General features: G+C 43.7%; 1 protein-coding gene across 1 annotated transcript in view; it reads right to left on the reverse strand.

Moving 5' to 3' along the window:
- Positions 1-21,622, reverse strand: part of LOC145417525 (transient receptor potential cation channel subfamily A member 1 homolog) — a 35,416-nt gene extending 13,794 nt beyond the window's left edge. Inside the window, exons 1-4 of the mRNA XM_080286234.1 lie at positions 21,611-21,622; positions 11,475-11,596; positions 9,525-9,696; positions 6,267-6,422 (exon numbers count right to left, since the gene is read on the reverse strand). Coding sequence (XP_080142360.1) covers positions 6,267-6,422; positions 9,525-9,696; positions 11,475-11,596; positions 21,611-21,622 — 462 coding nt within the window. The remainder of the gene's footprint in view (positions 1-6,266; positions 6,423-9,524; positions 9,697-11,474; positions 11,597-21,610) is intronic.
- Between the last annotated feature and the right edge of the window lie 3,120 nt (positions 21,623-24,742).

The raw sequence follows: 24,742 nt of genomic DNA on the forward strand, positions 1-24,742 counted from the left end.
CTGTCCACCTCCTCGCCGTCTCCTTCCCTCCCCCTTCCAGTCTCCATCACTCCTCCCCCCTCCCCTGCGCCCCCTCTACCAGTATCCTTTGTTTCTCTCCTTCAACACCCCCAATCTGTCCCCACGGTTTTATTGTACTGATTCTGCCCGACTTGTCTCTCTTATCATTTCAAACAAGGCCTTGATTTCAAATGTCTGCTTTCCTTCTTCATTTTTGTCTCGGGAACCGAACAGTATAACGACGTCTGGGTTTCATATTTTATGCATTTTGGGATTTTAAAAATAAGTTTAAGCAAGAGATTAATGGCCGTGACGGTGGCGGTCAAGGGACAGTAACTGTTCAAAGAACGGCAGTCAGTGCTTCAATTTAGTCATTATTTTATTACTCCTTCTCCCTTGCCATTAATCTCTTGCTTAAACTTATTTTTAAAATCCCAAAATGCATAAAATATGAAGCACAAACGTCCTTCTTTTCCCAAAAGAAAGTGAAAAATGAAAAATAATCATCGTGTGTCTTGTGTTGCACATGAGTGTGATCTACATACATCCAGGAAGTATTTCCTGAATAAGTATTTCCAGTACTCTTGGTGATAATTTGTAGTTCTTCAGGACAGTTTTCATGTATAAGTTATCCTTCAGTACATTTGGCAACCATAATGATCGTAATATACAATGGAGATAATTTGGATGAGTAGTTCTTAGCGCAGTTACAGTTAAACAGTATAGCAGGTGTAATGGAAGCATCTGACAGTCGTGGTGACAAAATTATGGTAACTGTATTCCTATTCATCCACGTTGTCACTTATTATCAAGGCAACCATAATGATCGTAAATAGAATACAATGGAGATTATATTCCTCCGGACGCCAGTAGATTGTTCCACAGACGTCGTTATACTGTTCGGTTCCCGAGACAAAAATGAAGGTGTAAGTGGAAGCATCTGATTGTCGTGGTGAAAGGGTTAATTATGGTAACGGTTCGCTTCCTATTCATCCGAGTCGTTGTCACTTTTGTATCAAGGTCCATAAACCTTATGGGCCTTGGTATCGATAATATCGGCAGTTGCAGTGAGTGATTAAATAGAATAAAAATTGGCGGCGCAACTGCTAGGATCGTATGCCGCCGGACGCCAGTTGCAGAACAGATGTTCAGGGGCTGACGGACAGCCATACCGTTACCTTTTGTTCTGACCATATTATGCAGCAATGGGGATGGAATGATATGGATACCCTTAATGGCTGCATTCTCTGACCTTATGAGGTCATGTGTTGAGGGAGTTAAGATCAAAGTATTTCGATGGCATATTGTTTTAAATTATAAATTAAGTAGACGTATCTCATAGGTCTCACTCTAGTGGGGAATACAGTGTGGGAGGGGGGGGGGGATTATGGAAGTAGGAATACCATGGGTAAGGGAAAGGGTTAGATATATTACAAGCTGAGATACAGGTAAATACGTTCTTTGGTATAAGGAGGAGTGAGGGATACAGAAAGGGGGAAGGAGGCAAGAAAGGAAGGATTCCGCAAGGGGAGGATGGTACTGAACACTGATAGTTACGATGGACATTGCTGTATAAGTAATCTGGTTACTTGTGTGTAATACATTTGGCAATATAACGTGAACGAGTATTGTGTTTATAATGCCACTACAATTACGACTTATATTCCTGTAAATGATGGTAACTGTTTTCAAGTCATGAATAACCGATCAAGTTAGGGAGGTAAAACGATGCAGGGTCAATTAAATAAAACCGTGGGGAAGAGTTGGGGGTGTTGAAGGAGAGAAACAAAGGATACTGGTAGAGGGGGCGCAGGGGAGGGGGGAGGAGTGATGGAGACTGGAAGGGGGAGGGAAGGAGACGGCGAGGAGGTGGACAGGGAGTGTATTTGGAGCACTGTATGGACGATGATTATATAAGTATAGTATAAATGGTGACTAGTAATGTCTCCCAGCCACCACAGTGACGATTTATACATATTACTAACATTTATATTCAAGTCATGGGTAACACCTCATACCGATAGAGGAGAAAAAGCTCAAGTAATACTTTTCTACTGATTACTTTCCACACTCCACCTACAGACATACGAAGCATGAGAGATAAAACGTGGAGGGTGGCAGAGCGTGACAGGGAAGAAGAGAGACGGGTGGGGAGATCGGTCAGGAAGGGAAGTGATTTATATAACTTGCAAAACAAAACCGTATACTCCAGAAACACGCACTGTCAGTTTCTATGTTTAGCGTATAACTGACATCGTAATTAATGTTTTCTTGCAACCTCACTTTTAGGACTGCAAACGTTCTATAATGTTTCTCATAAAACTTGCTGGCAACATCAATCTAGTCCAAATAATCCAGTGCATCTGTGTCCGTAACGAAGAGTCTTCATACACCAATGTCATACATTTCACAATAACGTTATTATCCCACCTGCTGCAAATTAATATTATCATTAGGGAATATGTTCTTTCTCCGAAAACATTTCTTTAATATTAGCCATTTAAACCATACCTGTCAACTGTATCTCATACAGTGTTCCCAGATCAACAGCCTCATGTCACGCACGCTGAAAAGGACGAACTTCTGCTGTCAGTTGTACAAACATAAGCTTGTTTTTCCGTCTTACTCCAGTTTCGGATACATATGACACATTAACCCCCTTGGGCCGACTGAGAGTGAGTCATATGAGTCTGAGATTATTCAGAGTCATCATTTACTCATTCATGGCCAGAACAACTCTCAGTATTCTCTTTTGCGACAAATAGGAGCCTGGTATTGTTCATAATCACCACTGACATTTTCATCGTCAGAAGTATTCTAGTATTTCGGTCCATCTAATGACTGATGAGTTTATCCATCTGATTCATATATAGGAGCCTGAGTGCTATGAAGGCAGGGTGTCCACTTCCTCTACGAGGAATACACTATATATCTCGGTCCACCTCTCCACCTCCTAGCATCTTCGTGCTATGCCATACACTCTTCTGTATAGCCCAAACTCTACACACACACCTCCTGTATCTTACGCTTTTCTGGGTGATATACACCTTAATAAAGAGTACTCAGCGGCCCTGTGCAACACCCATGCCGTACAATTCCCTTGGCCACAAACTCCTAAGAGATGCCAGTGCTCACCTGATAAGTCGGTCACCTGGCTCACACAGTCGCATAGTTTCTAAAATCCCTTCCATGATCATTATTAGTGAACAGTACATAAATTCTGGAATAATGTAATCATTAGTTGTTATACCACTTTTCTAGACATGATTTACTAAGAAAAATACTGCAGAACAGTCACTAAAATACATGAAACAAGTGGTGCGATAGCATTCATCACAGAATCACAAGGCTCGCTGCATGCTGTTTTAAAATGCCTATCACGTAGTTTTCAAACAGATTAATGCTGCATCTGGCAAATGCTGAAGTGAATGTACCGAATGATACTTATGAAAAAAGTAAAATTTTCAAAACCGGAAACATAGGAAAATGAAACCGCCTGCCGAAATCGCTGGCGCCGAATAAGCCTAACACGTGGCGCGTGAGGTCTTCAATTAATCTGTAATAATATTTTGCGTTCAATCGGCTTTATATTATTTTTGTATACAGATATCTATCTATCTATATATTGCCAGACGCCTTAATCCCGTAAGGGGCGGCCACCAACAAATCGCTTCCATGTCGCCCTGTTCCCCGCTATTTCACTGTCCTGCTCCCAGCTCACACCCCCCTCTGTCATATACCTCTCAACTCCATCCCTCCACCTCATCCTTGGCCTCCCCCTCCCTCTTCCCCCTCTCACATACACTCTCCTCGTCAGTCTCTCGCTCTCCATCCTCTCCACGTGTCCAAACCACCTTAGTGTGTTTCTCCTAACGTTTCTTATCACATCCACATCCACACCACAACGCTCCTTGACCTCCTCATTTGTCAGTCTGTTTCTCCATGTGACTTCACATGCTCCTCTCAAGTAACTCATTTCCACTGCTCTCACTCTTGACTTCTGTCCCTCCAACAAGGTCCAAGCTTCATATATAGATTTATGAATGTAAATTTTTCACATATTGAAATAGTAAGGAAAGAATGTGAGTCAGAGTGATTAATTGGTGTTTGAACTCAGAAAAATTTTAGTCCTGGAAATGAGACGGCATGCTAGTGTTTCCATACCACTGAGCTCTATATGGCTAACAAGCATAACTGATGTAGCCACCGCCAGGGCGGCGCTGGTGTAGCGGCAGCCATGTTACACCTCGCATGATGCCCGCGGTTTTTGAACTAAGGTGTTCGTTGGGTTTTTGAAAGCAGACGATGATTCCCTAATATATAGTGCCATGGTCAGCTGTGCAGCTTCTGGATGCAAAAATGGGTACAGGAATTCATTAGAGATGGCATTACATTTCACAGATAAGAAATACATCTTGTTGCTAATTCCATAACATTACTGCCCCTTGGGGTGGGGTAGGAAGATTCTTCCCCGGTATCCCTGCATGAATGAGGCCACTAAAACTGACCCATTTATCTGCAGTCTTTCTCTCCATGTCCTCTTCTCTTCTGTTCACACTCTCTTGTAGATATTTCCATGTTTCTTCCGGCCTTTATCAATCTAGACATTCGGTTTCATGACATGGATAGTGCCCTAAAGGGTAGGCTAAGTTCTGTACTGCAGCAACCTATGGCGTACCCGATATAATTCGTTGAACTAGGCACAAAAAAAAAAAATCATAAACCATATATGTTTTTGTATTATAAGCAAAAAGTGTCTGTTTATCAATAATCACTGCTTAGTGGAAATGAAGTATTTGAATCTGAATTTAAGTGTCGGTGTTTAAGTATGGCCGTCAAAGTCACACGCCTGCGGTGGCGATAGCCTCTCCATATTATATAGCTCAGTGTTCCATACCACTGAGCTCTATAGTATGGAGAGACTGTATCCGTAGCGAGCATGTAACTTTGGCCGCCACGTTGAAACACCCGCACTAGTCGCTTTTACCATGACAATGCAATTGGAACACTGTTCCTAGCTTGCAGTTTCTGTTTCACTGTTGCCTTCATAAGCTGAGCAGTGAGCCATGGCACTATATTTTCCAAATTTATCGGCTGATGTCAAAAGGCGCGGGCGTCGGGTGTAATGCATAAACGTCATCAGCGGCAACCTGGGCCCCTTGTGGCGGGCACACAAACAATGCAGCGTTACCCTTGAGAAAGCCTCTTCATATTAAAGAGCTTAGTATTCCATACCAACCACAATACCGTTTGCGGGTCAAGCGCGTCATTGCATACAGTCTGTGCCTTAGGTCTACCAATCAAATTAATTGATTGAGGTCTTGCAATCAAACTAATTTATATTTGTTTCATATATACTGTGGATATATGGATATGAATTTTTCATTTCATGCAAATAATGGGAGAGCATGAACACTGATGGACTGAGCTATGAACAAAGTTGGTTCCGGAAATGAGAAAGTATGCTAACTTACTTTGGTGATTTCCTTTACTTATCATAATGGAGTGTCTTTTCCTCATTGTAGTGAGTAAGTATGTTAACATTTTACTTGTCACTATGGTGATACTTGAAGCACATAGAAGAAAGTAGTTTATATAGTTGACCAACTTTTAATATATTCAGTTTTCAGGTGATAACTGGCAACTTTTGGGAGTTGTGGCCAAGGCAATTGGTCTTGGGGCCAAACCTTTGACCTTGCCCTGTGACTTTAACCCCGATTTTTCGTAAAATCGAATTGCTTCATCCATCCTTTACTCTCAGACTTTCAGTCAAGCTTGATTCTCAGCCCTTCCGTCAAGCCTGGTCCAAATCACACAAATTTGTTTGAGGTCTATTAACCGATCATTTGACCTTGCCATGTGACCTTGACCACTGACTGATTGTTTTCAAAACTGAATCACCTCATCCTTGGCTAACCCTCACCCCTTTCACCAAGTGTGATTTATACTGGATAAAAACGTTTGAGTTGACCGTACTTTGATTCTGACCCTTGACCTATTTTTCTCAAAGTTAGTTCACACACTTCTTTGCTGATTCTGAACTCTTCCACCATGTTTAGTCCAAACCTGATCAAAACTGTACGAACACTTACAGACAGAAAGATATGTGCACACTCACACACAAGCACACGCCGAGCGATACAATACTCGTACACTCCCCGTGCTCTGTGCTCGGGTGTAGGAAATGGGAATGAAGGAACTTCCCAATTCCACAAGAAACAAACAACTTTCTCGGTATGCCTCCCCTCCTCCTCCTGGTAACTGACCTTTGCGCCGTGTGTGAGGATGGTGGTGAGGCTGGCCAGGTGACGGATGTGTGTGGCGGTGTGTAAGGGGGTCAAGCATCCTCCACCACCACCACACTCCACGTCGCTCTCCCTCAGTGCCTTTTGTAGCCCATCAATGTCTCCCGCCTGGATGGCCTGTCGGGATAAAAGAAAGTGTAAGGATAACTTGCCTCGCCGTCTGTTTGTTCATTTTTTTTTTTTCCTGACTTTTTGACTCTCTGTAACTGGTCATGTGGTTACTTGTCTGTCTGATTGAATAACTGTTTATCTGACCATTTGTCTTTCTATGTATCTGTCTCCTGGCTATCTGTTTAGCCAGGCTATCTACTTCTGAATTTCTTTCTAAAATTGAATAGATTTCCGCACGTCCACAGGTAGCCTACAGGCCTACACATCGGGCTGGTCGCCTATATTTTTCTGGATGTATCTCTCGATTTGTATCTGGCTACTGCTTATCTAACTTTGTCTGTCTCTGTATCTGCCGGTTGAACATCTGTTCGTGTCTATACAAGTCATCTGGCTCCACATCTGGTTAGTGAGGAATTAACCCAACTGGCTGTCAGCTTAGCACTCTGTACACCCACCAAACAAGCATCACGCCCTGGGGTCTGTTGGATATGGGAAAAAACAAGTTCCTCAAAGAAGAATGTATTAACCTCTTCACTCGGACGATGACTCGGTTTTTCTTCGCTCAGCTGAATATGTTTAGCATAGGAGAGATTTTTCGAATCGGAGGGGTCAGATAAAGCATCCCTTACGAGAACCACTACTGAGCTGTTCTACTACGCTGAACTGAATAATATCACGTTAACTCAAGCAAAATGAACAAGTACAAAAGTGCTAGACAGATGCGGGAGTCTCAGGACCCTAATACGGGGCATTGCTAATGCCGCTAAAGTCTACCAGCATGAAGCACCTCCTTTCCGAAGAACGTTAGTGGGTGAAAGACGGACAGGGAGGCTCTCGCATCCAACAATACGTCATCGGTATGAAGGGGTGAGCTGGTACTTCAGACTATATAACATCATATATCGTTTCATTTTATGTAATTTTGAAAACTGAACAATATCAGTCTGCAGTCAGACGCCTTAATCCTGGAAGGCGTGGTCACAAACAAACTGCCTCCATGTTTCCTTGTCCTCCACCGTTAGGCTGCCTTCCCCCCAACTCACACCACCCGCATTCATATACCTTTCCATCTCATCCTCAGTCTTCTTCTCCCGTCTTTCCCTCTCCACAGTATTCACATACATTTTCTTACCTGTTCTGGTAAGCGAACGAAGCAAGCGAACAAAAACACATTAATTTATTAGGGTGTGGCGTACAACACAAACTCTGTTGTCTCGGAAATTATTAAAAATACAGCGGATCTACGTACAAACATCGTTGGAAAACTTATGAAAAGTAACTGATGTTAGTTACATGACATTCATCATAATTCTCCACCACATTGCTGAAAAAAATCCAAAAAGTGCCTAGATTGCACACCAACACTGTGTTGTTGTAGAAACAAATAACCCTTTGTTATGATTTCCCCTGACGGAATAAAATAGTCCAGAGTTTGCTTAAACAGTTTCCCAAGTGTACCGTACCAGTAGCAGCGATGGGGTGACGTGAAATAGTGTTTCAAGCCTCTGAGTCAGTACTTTTATTACTCTAAATAAAATCTTACAGTGTTACCCTGAATAAAGTTCCCTGGTGTACCCACCACAGCCAAAGAGTTAAAGCTACAGCGGACTTAAGCACATTGGAAAACCGATGGAAAAATCACAGGTATTACACAAGTGCCTTTGCTAAAAAATCGCCGATATACCATTGAAAAGATACACACACACACACACACACACACACACACACACACACACACACACACACACACACACACACACACAAAAGCGCCAAATTAAGTATAAAAATTGAATGTGTGGTCCGCCACTCCTTGCCATAAGGGTCCAATGCCCTTATTTAATAGTATGCACATACTGATAATAGACGGGTCATGTCGAAGTGATCGTTGGCATCGGGCAAGTGGGATGGCACACTTTTTTATGTTACCTAAACTAACAATATTATCAGGCTTGTCCGCTGGAATACTTTCAAGTGTGGACGCGTACACTTTCTACACTTTCAAGTGTGGATGCCCATAACTTAACCAGATTCTCATTCTCCATTCTCTCCAGGTGACCAGTCCATCTCAGATACTTCTGATTCTTTCCGGCACGTCCACAGCAACACTACAAAGTTCCTTGACTTCCTTATTTGTCTGTTTGTCTCCATATAATTCCATATGTTCTCAGAAAACTCACTTCCACTCCACTTACTCTTGACATGTATTCAAAGGTCATGATAATTTGTACTAACAGCATAGACTGTTCTACGTATCAAAATGCTCCGTTTATGATTTAGATTGCTAAATGGCGTAAGGAGCGCAATATCTTTATAAATGATTGTATAACTTTACCACCTATCAGTGGCGTAGCAAAGATTTACACAACGTGGAAGGAGAGAACTGATGTATACCAGCAATGATGGCAGGATTTTGTGTGTAGCACATCGAGTAAACACAGCTGGGTTACTGGGAGTCCATTTTATTCCAAGCACGCCACTCCCACACCCTTCTTCACAAACTCACATACCTACACACACTCACACACCCAAACACTCTATCTCATATATCCAAACACCCTCCCTCAAACACCCACACACCCCTCCTCACATACTGACACACCCACGCACACACTCTCACACCCAAACACTCTACCCTACATATCCGAACGCCCTCCTTCACACCCACACACATCCTCACACACCCACACACCCTCCCTCACACACCCACACACCCTCCCTCACACACCCACACACCCTCCTTCACATACCCACACATCCTCCCTCACACACCCACACATCCTCCCTCACACACCCACACACCCTTCCTCACACACCCATACACCCTTCCTCACACACCCACACACCCTTCCTCACATACCCAAACATCCTTCTTCACATACTCACACATCCTCCTACACACACCCATACACCCTTCCTCACATACCCACACACCCTCCCTTACATACCAGCACCCCCTTCCTCCCACACCCACACACCCTCCCTCACACACCCACACACTTTCCCTTATATATACCAGTACACACCCTTCCTCACACACATACACACTCCACACATACCAGCGCACCGTTCCTCACATACTCACACACCCTGCCTCACATACATACTCACCAGAAGGACGGACGACACCGGCTCTACATCCTCTGCAATATGGGGCAGTTGGCTATCCGCTGCGTCGTCCATGCCAATCATCTGGATCGTGTCCCCATCCTCGGCCACCACCACGCTGCTCTCCTCGACACTCACCTTGCTGCTCCAGTCACGCATGTCCCACGGTCGCCGCCTGGGGAAGCAGTAGGTCAAGTTAGATCAGACTAAGTTAGACTGGTTTCGGTTACGTTGGGTCAGATTGGGTTGATTTTGCTCACACTGGATTAGACTGAGTTAGGCTGAGGTGGGTTGGGGTGAATTAGGTTAGGTTAGGTGGGTTGGGCTGAGGTAGTTTAAATGAGCTTCGGTCCGATTTCATTAGGTGACATTGCTTGGACTAGGCTTTATCAAGTTGAGAAAGACTAGTTAAGTTAGAGTATTTCAAAAAGGTTGAGTTGATTTAGGCTTGGTTTTGTTGAGCTGGATTAAGCTTCCTCTAATTGTTTTGGTCTGTACTTGGTTGTGCTGGTTTGGGTTTTGTTTGGTTGTGCTGGTTTGGGTTTTGTTTGGTTGTGCTGGTCTGGGTTTTGTTTGGTTGTGCTGGTCTGGGTTTTGTTTGGTTGTGCTGGTCTGGGTTTTGTTTGGTTGTGCTGGTCTGGGTTTTGTTTTGTTGTGCTGGTCTGGGTTTTCTTTGGTTGTGCTGGTCTGGATTTTGTTTGGTTGTGCTGGTATGTGTTTTGTTTGGCTGTGTTGGATTCGGTTTTGTTTGCTTGTGTTGGATTGGGTTTTGTTTGGTTGTGCTGGATTGGGTTTTGTTTGGTTGTGCAGGTCTGGGTTTTGTTTGGTTGTGCAGGTCTGGGTTTTGTTTGGTTGTGCTGGATTCGGTTTTGTTTGGCTATGCTGGGTTGGGTCTTGTTTGGCTCTGCTGGTCTTGGTTTTGTAGTGCTGGTCTGGGTTTTGTTTAGTTGTGCTGGTCTGGGTTTTGATTGGTTGTGATTGTCTGGGTTTTGTTTGGTTATCCTGGTTTGTTTTTTTCGTTGTGCTGGTGTGGGTATTATTTGGTTGTGCTGGTCTGGGTTTTGTTTGCTTGTGCTGGTCTAGGTTTTGTTTGGTTGTGCTGGTTTGTGTTTTGTTTGGTTGTGCTGGTCTGGGTTCTGTTTGTTGTGCTCATCTGGGTTTTCTTTGGTTGTGCTGGTCTGGGTTTTGTTTTGTTGTGCTGGTCTGGGTTTTATTATGTTGTGCTGGTCTGGGTTTTGTTTTGTTGTGCTGGTCTGGGTTTTGTTTTGTTGTGCTGGTCTGGGTTTTGTTTGGTTATGCTGGCCTGGGTTTTATTTTGTTGTGCTGGTCTGGGTTTTGTTTTGTTGTGCTGGTCTGGGTTTTGTTTTGTTGTGCTGGTCTGGGTTTTCTTTGGTTGTGCTGGTCTGGATTTTGTTTGGTTGTGCTGGTATGTGTTTTGTTTGGCTGTGTTAGATTCGGTTTTGTTTGCTTGTGTTGGATTCGGTTTTGTTTGGTTGTGCTGGTTTGGGTTTTGTTTGGTTGTGCAGGTCTGGGTTTTGTTTGGTTGTGCAGGTCTGGGTTTTGTTTGGTTGTGCAGGTCTGGGTTTTGTTTGGTTGTGCAGGTCTGGGTTTTGTTTGGTTGTGCTGGTCTGTTTTTGTTGTTGTTGTTGCTGTTGTTGTGCTGGTCTGGGTTTTCTTTGGTTGTTGTCACGAATTCGCGCGATTGTGTAGTTATACAAATTCGTGACATTGTACTTTGGTGGGAAACCACGAACTTTAATGGAAAACCCACTGTGTATCACTCAGTTTAACCGTCCATGTATGCACTTTGTGCTCCACTTACTGATTTTATTGCGCTTGTATATCGTTCGCCCTGCCTCCGTTGACCGTTGAAGTTAGGCCACGCCCACTTCCGGTGAACATGGCCATCTCTCACACTGATACCTGGCTTGGTTACATCAGTCAGCTTCGGACTGCCTCTGGAGAAGGTACTCGTTGTGCCAAGCGTTGAGAGCAGGGTCTCCGTTGTACAGCAATTCCCCGCATCTCCACACCGAGTCAGTGATCAGCGTAGTGGGCTTAGCAACGAGCAGCACCTGCCATAGAAACAGACAGACGCCCAGTCTTGTTTAGCTTCAGCTTCATTCCCTCCATTGACCAGTATTTCCGTTCGTTTTCCTAGGTTTAAGTCTAATTAGCTTTTGAATGAGTGAGTGAATGTATTTCCTTTGATACTGAATTCACTAGTCCCCTTGCGACAGTGAATTCCCCTCTTGAATTCATTTTTGAAATTCATGTAATGTAAATTTATTTCATTGTAATTACTCAGTTTACAGTTCTTTTCTTTGAACTTAATGTAAGTGTAGAATCGTGTTTCATTTCTCCACACTGATCTTACTTTAGTGTGCTACTCCCAGTTCGCACAAACTTCTTAATCACGACTGGTATTTTAGCCAGTTCTTCTACACTAAAGCTTGAATAAATTGTGCCAGCCAGGAGTTAAGCACCAACAAGGACCTGTTCATTATTATTATTAGTTATTGATTGTTAAGGGGTAAGGATCACATTTTCTCGGAGGCTAACAGTACTAATGATACAGCATTCGTGAGTAGATAGTCTCCGCTGTGTATTGTTGAGAAAGTTTATAAAATTCTCGTCCTTAGAGAATCGGCAAAGTAAGCCAGAATAAAGTAAAACTTACTACTTGATTTCACAAGTTGATTCACCTTGTCAACAGACTATATACCTACAGAGAATTTTATTTTAAAATTTCACATCCCCCTCATGACATCTGGCGACCTCATTCCGGGATATTAACTCCTACCTCTAAAGTTATTAACGAAATAATACTCGCTCACTCTTACCTAGGTATTTGTTATCATTGAAGTATATAGGCACTATCTTACTGGTGGTTATTCATTCTGGTTTATTAATTTTATGTAAGTTTTTCCAGCCCAGTTGCATTTCTTTTTGTCTTTCTTTACCAGTTTAACTAGATGAAACTGGTCACAGTTCACTAGTCCTCCTGCAACAGTGAATCCTACCAGTTTAACTAGATAAAGCTGATCACAATTCACTAGTCCCCCTGCAACAGTGAAACATCCTCCACAGGAGACAAAACTGGTCGCAATTCAATAGTCCCCCTGCGATAGTGAATCCTCCTCCACAGGAGATAAAACTGGTCACAGTTCATTAGTCCCCCTGCAACAGTGAATCCTCCTCCACAGGAGATAAAACTGGTCACAAATCACTAGTCCCCCTGCAACAGTGAATCCTCCTCCAAAGGAGATAAAGCTGGTCACAATTCACTAGTCCCCCAGCAACAGTGAATCCTCCTCCACAGGAGATAAGCCTGGTCACCACCAGCCTGCGCCTATATTCTTTACCTTTGAATATTAGCATTTCTCTGCGAAACGGCAGTCAGTACTCAGTCATTACTCCTCTCAGTCTTACCTGAAATAGCATCATGGCTACTAGTTTCTTAATGCAGGAAGCCAAAGATATGGGCCTTACCAATTCCCAGGAAATTAAAGATTATGTGCTCTCACGGCACAATTATGAACAGCAACGTGAGAATGAGGCCTGTGAAGAGCAGAAAATTCAATGTGAACATGAGCGAAAACAGCACAAGGAACGTGAGAGAAAGCGTAAACAGGAGAGTGCCAAGCGCGAGGCATGTGAGAAACATGCGCTTAAAGTGTTGAAGCTCAGACGAGACTCCTTGGCTTCAGGCACATCTGGTGCAGCCGACCCGAGCTCCACGAGTGCTCTCCCAGCACATGTTCTGGCAACCCCGTGCCTCAAGCTTCCTTAATATAAGGAAGGCAAGTAAATCCAGCCATTCATAGCTTGTTTCGCAGACATGGCACAGCTGTACCAGCTGGATGAGGCAGCTAATCGGCTCCAGTTTCTTAGCGTGTTTGAGGGCCCTGCCCTCGATATTCTCCACAGAATTCGTGGAGACAATCTCATATATGAGATGATGAAGGCTGCACTCTTGAAAGCGTACGGTCTCACAGCTGACGACGCCAGGAGTCAGTTCACGAGAGCGTCTCTCCAAGAAAAGGAGACTGCTGTTCAGTTCCTCGACCATCTCACTGCTTACTTAGATGAGTGGATAGAGAACGATGAGACTCCTTCCATGCAACGGGGGATAATTGACCTCATGATGCACACACAGCTAGAAAAGCCATGGCCTGCTGAGCTTATGGCTCAGCTTAAGATCTGCCAGGTAAGGGATGCCAGCCAAATGGTGGAAAAGGCTGATGCATTTTTTACTGTGTACAGGTACCAAACTCGTAAGCAACAGACCTGGAACAGGAAAGATACTGCCAAGTCTGGGAAGCCATCTCAGACTGAACCCCAGCATCAAGGCCGTTCTCAGAATAATGGCCAAGGCCCAAACAAACTGCACAAGAAGGACCAGGGACAGAATGCTCAGCAACCTGTCTGGAAGGAGTACAACAAGTACTCTAACCAGCAGCAGTATCAGCCACGCGATCGACAGTCTGGACAATCCTATTCAGCAGCAGCACCAGTGTATCGGAGGAAGGAGGCAAATGTAGCCTTCATTCTCCAACAAGCACATGGTGGTGTCGTCCCTAGCAGCACAGGTAGTTCGCCACAATTCACTAGTCCCCCTGTGACAGTGAACCCTCCTCCACAGGTGGTCAACACTCCAACTCCCCAGACAGTGAGTACGACCCCTCAGGCATCTAGGCATCAGGTCGTCACATTCGCAGAGTTGTGCTCTATGCAGCCGTATCAGTGGCTGGCTGCTTCCTCCACAGGCCCTCCCACAGGTAAATGTGCCTTCCTTGTTCAGCCAGGGTTTGTGGGAGGCATTTCTGCAAACGTTCTGAGAGACAATGGTTCCTCAGGTTGCTCTGACAGGCTGAGTCTATTTTGGCATGATGAGTATACAGGTCGACAGGTCCAAGCTCAGCTTATTGATGGATCAGTGAGATTGTTCCCTGAGGCATGTATCCAGGTAGCATCTCCCTTTTACACTGGTATGACAGTTGCAGTTGTCATGCCAGAACCTTTGTTTGACCTAATTATAGGCAACATACCGTGTGTCAAGTATACTTCCACTGTAGATGGCACTACTCAGACTTCGGCTGCAGTAACAAGAAACAGGGCCAAGGCTCCGAACCATGTCAATCCGTTGACCGTCGCAACGCCGCAAGATCTGATTTGTAGCCAAGATGTTGTCCAAGAACAACACTCTGACCCGACACTTGCTGCTGTGCAGAAAAAGCAAAAAGGTAAAATGATTAAGTATTCACGGGGAGGTCAAGGCAGGTTCCTTCATAAACAAGGATGACTGTTCCGTGAGTCACAAACACCCCAGGGCGAGGTTCGCCTGCAATTTGTCGTTCCCGCGAAGTATCGCCAAGCAGTGTTAGAATGGGGTCATAGTTCAGCACCAGGAGGTCACATGGGCAAAAATAAAACCCAAGGCCATATCTGTGCTGACTTTTTCTTCCAGGAATGAGAAAGGAAATAGATAGGTTTGTGCATTCCTGTAATGTGTGTCAATGTACCACCAATCAGGGATGTGCCCTTCCTGCGCCATTTGAATCCACACCCCTAATCTCTGAGTCATTTGAAAGAGAGGGCAATGGTTTCGCCCGTTGGCCCCACAGGACATATCATGTCCAGGGCCTGTACATACATGTGTACACTAGGTTAAGGGGGAAGTTCGAGACTCCCACAGAGGCAATCTGAGGCTGTATCTGAATTACCTTGTGGTATGTCTCGAGCTGTGGGCCTCTCTGAGGATTCCCAGAGAATGCACATTATCCACATGAGTGTTCACACCCACTTTGGATATTAAAATGTGACCTGTCCGAGATTGCGTAGGGATTCTCAGCTTGCCGATATTAATTGTAAGTGCAGAGTTAGGTTTAACCAGTAAACTAAATGGTCCATTGAGATTCTGTCCTGGGACTAAGTTTCCTGGTTAATAATGTACCCAATAAGAAAATAATAGTGTACTTTTTGTAGCATATGTACTGGCTACTAGGCAGAGAGAGAAATTGTAATTTTAAAAAAATTGTTTGTCACATTGACACTTTTGATACTCCACCATCATTGTTTTCACAGGTTCAGATGGCGGGCATAGCAGTTTTTCCGTGCATATCAGCTTATTGTCTCTGCTGCATGCTGCCACCTCTTCTCTTCTGCCTCATCATCACCATTTACCATTAATTTGTATTATATCATTGCACACATAGGTACAGTTACACTACAACTATCACACCTACACTGTGTATTACATACACCACGCTACATAACAATTAGTTGTTAATGTAAATGTAGTGAACTTCTCACTCAGTTTGACCTGAGTACACGATTTTTCACTGTCGTCACGGAGATTTTCCCTCAAGCTTGCTTCTATTAATGTAAACACGAGGTTTTCACGCTCACTGGCAACAGTGATTTTCTCCAGTAGCAGGATAGTACACACCCCACAATGTGCATCATGTGTGACTGAGTTAGGATTTATATGTATGTATATATCGTAAAAATTTTCAGAGAAAAATCTGATTTTGTTGGGGTATAATGTCACGAATTCACGTGATTGTGTATTCATACAAATTCGTGACACTGTACTTTGATGGAAAACGACAAACTTTAGTGGAAAACCCACTGTGTATCACTCAGTTTAACCGCCCCTGTATGCACTTTGTGCTCCATTGAGTGATTTTATTGCATGTGTATATCGTTCGCCCTGCCTTCACTGACCATTGAAGTTAGGCCACTCCTACTTCCGGTGAACATGTCCATCTCCTACTCCCATACCGACTCCATTTCTTCTTTATCCCTGCACAATTGTTGACTCTATACAGGTGTTTTATCTGCTACTGTGCGGAGTACAACTGTCATGTGTGGGGAGGCTCCCCACATACAGCTTTTCTTAATAGAGTGGAGTCAAAGGCTTTTCGTCTCATTAACTCTCCTCCTCTTACTGACTCCCTTCAACCTCTGTCTCTTCATCAAACTGTTGCATCTTTATCTCTTTCCTGTCACTACTTCAATGGTCAGTGCTCCTCTGAACTGTCTGCATGCATTCCTCCACCTCTGCGACGGGTGCGCAGCACCCGTCTAGCAGCAAACTCTCATCCCTTTTTTGTCCAACTCTCTAATGCAAGAGTTAACCGTTACTCCCTGTCCTTCATTTATCCAACAGGTCAACTCTGGAACTGTCTCCCTATGTCTGTATTTCCTGCTTCCTATGATCTCCAGTCTTTCAAACGCAGTGTGTCCAGGCATCTCGAAATGATCAGATCTTGAATTTGGCTCTCTCTTGTATTGTGTTTTTCTCTTGGAAGGAACAACAATTGCGGGCTCGTGGCTTTTGGTTCCTTCTTCCTCACTTAAAAAAAAACCTGGCTTGGTTACATATGTCAGCTTCAGACCTCCTTGGGAGAAGGTATTCATTGTGCCCAGCATTGGGAGGAGTGTCTCTGTCGTACAGCAATTCCCGGCATCTCCCCACCGAGTTCGTGATTGGCGTACTGGGCTTAGCAGCGAGAAGCACCTGCCATAGAAACAGACAGACACCCAGTTTTGTGTAGCTTCAGCTCCGTTCCCTCCACTGACCAGTATTTCCGTTCGTTTTCCTGGCTTGAAGTCTAATTAGCTTTTGAATGAGTGAGTGAGTGTATTTGCTTTGATATTTGAATTCACTATCCCCTGCGACAATGAATTCCATTCTTGAATTCATTTTTGAAATTCATGTAATGTATATTTATTTAATTGAAACTAATAACTTTACAGTTCTTTTCTTTGAGCTTAATGTAAGTGTAGAATCGTGTTTCATTTCTCCACGTTGAGCTTCCTTTAGTGTGCTACTCCCAGTTTGCACAAACTTCTTAATCACGGCTGGTATTTTAGCCAGGTCTTCCATAATAAAACTTAAATCCCTTGTGCCAGCCAGGAGTTAAGCATCAGCAAGGACCTGTCCATTATTATCAGTTATTGATTGCCAGGGGGTAAGGATCACACTTTCTCGGAGGCTAACAGTACCAATGATACAGCATCCATGAGTAGATAGTCTCCGCTGTGTACTGTCGAGAAACTTTATAAAATTCTCGTCCTTAGAGAATCGGCAGAGTAAGCCAGCATAAAGTAAAACTTATTACTTGATTTCACAAGTCGATTCACTTTGTGTTTATCAATCATATATTTATATCAACTTTTTATTCTTAAAGTCACATCTCCCCGTGACAGTTGTGCTGGTTTGGGTTTTGTTTGGTTGTGCTGGATTCGGTTTTGTTTGGCTATGCTGGGTTGGGTCTTGTTTGGCTCTGCTGGTCTTGGTTTTGTAGTGCTGGTCTGGGTTTTGTTTAGTTGTGCTGGTCTGGGTTTTGATTGGTTGTGATTGTCTGGGTTTTGTTTGGTTATCCTGGGTTGTTTGTTTTTTTCGTTGTGCTCGTGTGGGTATTATTTGGTTGTGCTGGTCTGGGTTTTCTTTGGTTGTGCTGGTCTGGGTTTTGTTTGGTTGTGCTGGTGTGGGTTTTGTTTTGTTGTGCTGGTCTGGGTTCTGTTTGGTTGTGCTCATCTGGGTTTTCTTTGGTTGTGCTGGTCTGGGTTTTCTTTGGTTGTGCTGGTCTGGGTTTTATTTTGTTGTGCTGGTCTGGGTTTTGTTTTGTTGTGCTGGCCTGGGTTTTATTTTGTTGTGCTGGTTTGGGTTTTGTTTGGTTGTGCTGGTTTGGGTTTTGTTTGATTGTGCTGGTGTGGGTTTTGTTTGGTTATGCTGGCCTGGGTTTTGTTTTGTTGTGCTGGTGTGGGTTCTGTTTGGTTGTGCTCATCTGGGTTTTCTTTGGTTGTGCTGGTCTGGGTTTTCTTTGGTTGTGCTGGTCTGGATTTTGTTTGGTTGTGCTGGTATGTGTTTTGTTTGGCTGTGTTGGATTCGGTTTTGTTTGCTTTTGTTGGATTCGGTTTTGTTTGGTTGTGCTGGTTTGGGTTTTGTTTGGTTGTGCTGGTTTGGGTTTTGTTTGGTTGTGCAGGTCTGGGTTTTGTTTGGTTGTGCTGGTCTGTTTTTGTTGTTGTTGTTGTTGTTGTTGTGCTGGTCTGGGTTTTCTTTGGTTGTTGTCACGAATTCGCGCGATTGTGTAGTTATACAAATTCGTGACATTGTACTTTGGTGGGAAACCACGAACTTTAATGGAAAACCCATTGTGTATCACTCAGTTTAACCGTCCCTGTATGCACTTTGTGCTCCACTTAGTGATTTTATTGCGCTTATATATTGTTCCCCCTGCCTCCGTTGACCGTTGAAGTTAGGCCACGCCCACTTCCGGTGAACATGGCCATCTCTCACTCCCATACGCGGCTTGGTTACATCAGTCAGTTTCGGACTGCCTCAGGAGAAGGTACTCATTGTGCCAAGCATTAAGAGCAGCGTCTCCACTGTACAGGGATTCCCAGCGTCTCCCCACCGAGTCGGTGATTGGTGTAGTGGGCTTAGCAGCGAGCATCGCCTCCCATAAAAACAGACAGACACCCAGTCTTGTGTAGCTTTAACTCCGTTCCCTCTACTTACCAGTGTTTCCGTTCGTTTTCGTGGGTTTAAGTCTAATTAGCTTTTGAATGAGTGAGTGAGTGTATTTCCTTTGATATTTGAATTCACTAGTCCCCCTGCAACAGTGAATTCCTCTCTTAAATTCATTTTTGAAATTCATGTAATGTAAATTTATTTCATTGTAATTAATCAGTTTACAGTTCTTTTCTTTGAGCTTAATGTAAGTGTAGAATCGTGTTTCATTTCTCCACACTGATCTTACTTTAGTGTACTACTCCCAGTTCACACAAACATCTTAATCAAGACTGGTATTTTAGCCAGTTCTTCCATATCAAATCTTAAATCTATTGTGCCAGCCAGGAGTTAAGCACCAGCAAGGACCTGTCCATTATTATTGTTAGTTATTGATTGTCAGGCGATAAGGATCACACTTTCTCGTAGGCTAACAGTACTATGGTCGTACCATTCTAAAGTGGCGGTTTGGGTGGGGCACGAACCTCTGTACAGTGTTGCCACGTTTTCCATACTCGCAATGCCCCTCTCTCTCTCTCTCTCTCTCTCTCTCTCTCTCTCTCTCCTGGGGGGATGTGCATCACCCTAGGGAATTTTGTTTCTTTTGTCTTATAAACTTGTGCTTTCATTTCTTTATTTTGTTTTATATTATATTATTGTTTTACATATGACGCCAGATGACCTCGGAGTTACGGCGCCTTTTCATTCAGTCATTCTCGCCCTCCTTCCTTCCTTCCCTTCATCTTTCCCTCAGCTTGACAATGCACTCAACACTGCCCCTTGCCTGCCTTCTCTCTCTCTCTCTCTCTCCTTGGGGAGATGTGCGTCACCCTTGGGAATTTTGTTTCTTTTATGAGTGACTTATAAACTTGTGCTTTCATTTCTTTATTTTGTGTTTATTATATCTAATTATGTTTAAAAATATTATTGTTTTACATATGGCGCCAGATGACCTCGTTGTTGTGGCGCCATGATTTGTTTTCATTCAATCACTCTCTCCCTCCTTTGTTCCCTCCCTTCCTTCATCTCTCACTACGCTGCACTCAACACTTCCCCTGGTCTGCCTCCCCCCCCCCCTCTCTCTCTCTCTCTCTCTCTCTCTCGTCTGTGGTATTTTAGGATACATTTTGGTTATTTTCTTTTACGTTATAATGTACATATTGTAAATTTGTCTTTATTTCCACACCACCCAGGAGGTTAAAGTCTTGGCGCATTTTTTTTTAAGAGGTGTCCCCAAACAGGCTTATTCCTCTATCCCTCACAGATGACCAGGTTGGACTGGGTGTGTGTGAGTGTTGCCGCTCACGAGAGCTTAATGTATATATTTTTTTACTAAGAAACTGGCATATTTTTGCTTATATTCCTTCACATTATCTTATAATCATAATTGTGACATTATTACCAACCCCAGAAATACGGTAAGAGCCAATAAAAGTGACTACTTTTTTTTAAGCAACACTGTAAAATAATTATGCCACGTTTCTGTATTGCCGTATAAATATTTTACGCATAATCAGTTTACTGTTCTTTCATATATTATAATACACACATTACCATTATATTCTTATGTGTTTATCTTATTGTGATGCCTATTACATATATCAGAGCCGTTCACATAGCAGGTATGGAACACGTGGCATCACTGTACAGAGGTTCGTGCCCCACCCAAACCGCCACTTAAGACTGGTACCACCATAGTAATACAGCATTCATGAGTAGATAGTCTCCACTGTGTACTGTCGAGAAAGTTTATAAAATTCTCGTCCTTAGAGAATCGGCAAAGTAAGCCAGAATAAAGTAAAACTTACTAATTGAATTCACAAATTGATTCACCTTGTGTCAACAGACTATGTACCTATATAGCATTTTATTTTAAAATTTTACTTCCCCCCCGTGACATCTGGCGACCTCATTCCTGGATATTAACTCCTAGGTCTAAAGTTATTAACGAAATAATACTCATTCATTCTTACCTAGGTATTTGTTATCATTAAAGTCTATACTGTAGGCACTATCTTACTGGTGGTTATTGATTCTGGTTTATTAATTTTATGTAAGACTTTTCCAGCCCAGTTGCATTTTTTTTCTTTCTTTACCAGTTTAACAAGATGAAACTGGTCACAGTTCACTAGTCCCCCTGCGACAGTGAATCCTACCAGTTTAACTAGATAAAGCTGATCACAATTCACTAGTCCCCCTACGACAGTGAATCCTACCAGTTTAACTAGATAAAGCTGATCACAATTCACTAGTCCCCCTACGACAGTGAATCCTCCTCCACAGGAGATAAAACTGGTCACAATTCACAAGTCCCCTGCAACAGTGAATCCTCCTCCACAGGAGATAAAACTGGTCACAATTCACTAGTCCCCCTGTGACAGTGAATCCTCCTCCAAGGGAGATAAAGCTGGTCACAGTTCACTAGTCCCCCTGCGACAGTGAATCCTCCTCCACAGAATATAAGCCTGGTCACTGCCAGCCTGTGCCTAGATTCTTTACTTTTGAATATTAGCATTTCTCTGCGAAACAGCAGTCAGTACTCAGTTATTAGTCCTCTCAGTCTTACCTTAGTTAGCATCATGACTACTAGTTTATTTATACAGGAAGCCAGAGATATGGGGCTTACCAATCCTCAGGAAATTAAAGATTATGTGCTGTCACGGCACAATTATGAACAGCAACGTGAGAATGAGGCCTGTGAAGATCAGAAAATTCATCAAGAACATGAGCAAGAACAGCATGAGGAACGTGAGAGAGAATGTCAACAAGAGCGTGCCGAGCGCGAGGCTCGTGAGAAACATGAGCTTGAGGTGTTGAAGCTCAAACGAGACTCCTTGGCTTTAGGCACATCTAGTGCAGCCGACCCGAGCTCCACGAGTGCTCTCCCAGCACATGTTCTGGCAACCCCGCACCTCAAGTTTCCTTCATATAAGGAAGGCAATTGAATCGAGCCATTCATAGCTCATTTTGAAGACATCGCACAGCTGTACCACCTGGATGAGGCAGCTAAGCAGCTCCAGTTTCTTAGCTTGTTTGAGGGCCTTGCCCTCGATATTCTCCACAGAATTCGTGGAGACAATCTCACGTATGAGGTGATGAAGGCTGCACTCATCAAAGTGTATGGTCTCACAGTTGACAATGCCAGGAGTCAGTTCATGAGAGCATGTCTCCAAGAAAAGACGACTGCTGTTCAGTTCCTCTACCATCTCACTGCTTACTTAGATGAGTGGATGGAGAAAGATGAGACCCCTCGCATGCAACAGGGGATAATTGACATCATGCTGCACACACGGCTAGAAAAGTCATGGCCTGCTGAGCTTATGGCTCAGCTTAAGATCTGCCAGGTAAGGGATGCCAGCCAAATGGTGGAAAAGATTGATGCATTCTTTACTGCGTACGGGTACCAAACTCGTAAGCAACAGACCTGGAACAGGAAAGATACTGCCAAGTCTGGGAAGCCATCTCAGACTGAACCCCAGCATCAAGGCCGTTCTTAGAATAATGGCCAAGGCCCAAATAAACAGCAGAAGAAGGACCAGGGGCAGAATGCACAGCAACCTGTTTGGAAGGAGTACAACAAGTACCCTAACCAGCAGCAGTATCAGCCACGCGATCGACAGTCTGGACAATCCTATTCAGCACCAGCACCAGTGTATGGGAGGCAGGAGGCAAATGCAGCCTTCATTCCCCGACAAGTGCACGGTGGTGTCGTCCCTGGCAGCACAGGTACTTCCCCACAATTCACTAGTTTCCCTGTGACAGTGAACCCTCCTCCACAGATGGTCAACGTTCCAACTCCCCAGACGGTGATTACGACCCCTCAGGCATCTAGTCATCAGGGCATCACATTCGCAGAGTTGTGCTCTATGCAGCCGTATCAGTGGCTGGCTGCTTCCTCCACAGGCCCTCCCACAGGTAAATGAGCCTTCCTTGTTCAGCCAGGGTTTGTGGGAGGCGTTTCTGTAAAGGTTCTGAGAGACAATGGTTCCACAGGTTGCTCTGTCAGGCAGAGTCTAGTTTGGTCTGACGAGTATACAGGTCGACAGATCCAAGCTCAGCTTATTGATGGATTAGTGAGATTGTTCCCTGAGGCACATATCCAGGTAGCATCTCCCTTTTACACTGGTACGACAGTTGCAGTTGTCATGCCAGAACCTTTGTTTGACCAAATTATAGGCAACATACCAGGTGCAAAGTATAGTTCCAATGTAGATGGCACTACTCAGACTTCGGCTGCAGTAACAAGAAACAGGGCCAAGGCTCCGAACCATGTCACCCCATTGACCATCGCAACTCTGCAAGATCTGATTTGTAGCCAAGATGTTGTCCAAGAACAATACTCTGTCCGACACTTGCTGCTGTGTGGAGAAATGATAAGGGTAAAGTGATTAAGTATTCACGGGGAGGTCAAGCCAGGTTCCTTCGTAAACAAGAACGAGTGCTCCATGAGTCACCAACACCCCAAGGCGAGGTTCAACTGCAATTTGTCGTTCCTGCAAAGTATTGCCAAGCAGTGTTAGAATGGGGTCATAGTTCAGCACCAGGACGTCATATGGGCAAAAATAAAATTCAAGGCCATATCCGTGCTGACTTTCTCTGGCCAGGAATGGGACAGGAAATAGATAGGTTTGTGCTTTCCTGCAATGTGTGTCAACATACCACCAATCAGGGATGTGCCCTTCCTGTGCCATTTGAGTCCACATCCCTAATCTCTGAGTCATTTGAAAGAGAGGGCAATGGTAGTATGGGTGCAGACCTAATGTTTTGCCTGTTGGCCCCACAGGACACATCATGTCCAGGGCCTGTACATACATGTGTACACTAGGTTAAGGGGGAAGTTTGAGACCCCCACAGAGGCAATCTGAGGCTGTGTCTGAATTACTTTGTGGTGTGTCTTGAGCTATGGGCCTCTCTGAGGATTCCCGGAGAATGCACATTATCCACATGAGTGTTCACACCCACGTTGGGTATTAAAATGTTATCTGCCCGAGATTGCGTAGTGATTCTCAGCTTGCCAATATTAATCGTAAGTGTAGAGTTAGGTTTAACTAGTAAACTAAAGGGTCCTTTGAGATTCTGTCCTGGGACTAAGTTTCCTGGTTAAGAATTTATCCAATAAGAAAATAATAGTGTACTTTTTGTAGCATATGTACTGACTACTAGGCAGAGAGAGAAATTGTAATTTAATAAAAATTGTTTGTCACATTGACACTTTTGATGCTCCACCATCATTGATTTTACAGGTACAGATGGTGGGCATAGCAGCTTTCCCGTGCAGATCAGCTGATTGTCTCTGCTGCATGCTGCCACCTCTTCTCTTCTGCCTCATCTCAGTTTATTATTAATTTGTATTATATCATTTTACACATAGATACAGTTACAGTACTACAGTCACACCTACACTGTGTATTACATACACCACGCTACATAACAATTAGTTGTTAATGTAAATGTAGCAAACTTTTCGCTCAGTTTACCTGAGTACAAGCTTTTTCACCATCGTCACGGAGTTTTTCCCTGAAGCTTGCTTCTGTTAATGTAAACACGAGGTTTTACGCTCATTGGCGTCAGTGATTTTCTCCTGTAGCAGGATAGTACACACACCATAGTGTGAATCTTGTGTGACTGAGTTAGGATTCATATGTATGTATATATCGTAAAATTTTTCAGAGGAAAAATTTTATTTTGATGGGGTATA

Source organism: Coenobita brevimanus, chromosome 110, assembly GCF_032717465.1.
Source record: "Coenobita brevimanus isolate Jiangsu-jjx chromosome 110, ASM3271746v2, whole genome shotgun sequence".
NCBI classification, from domain to species: Eukaryota; Metazoa; Arthropoda; class Malacostraca; order Decapoda; family Coenobitidae; genus Coenobita; species Coenobita brevimanus.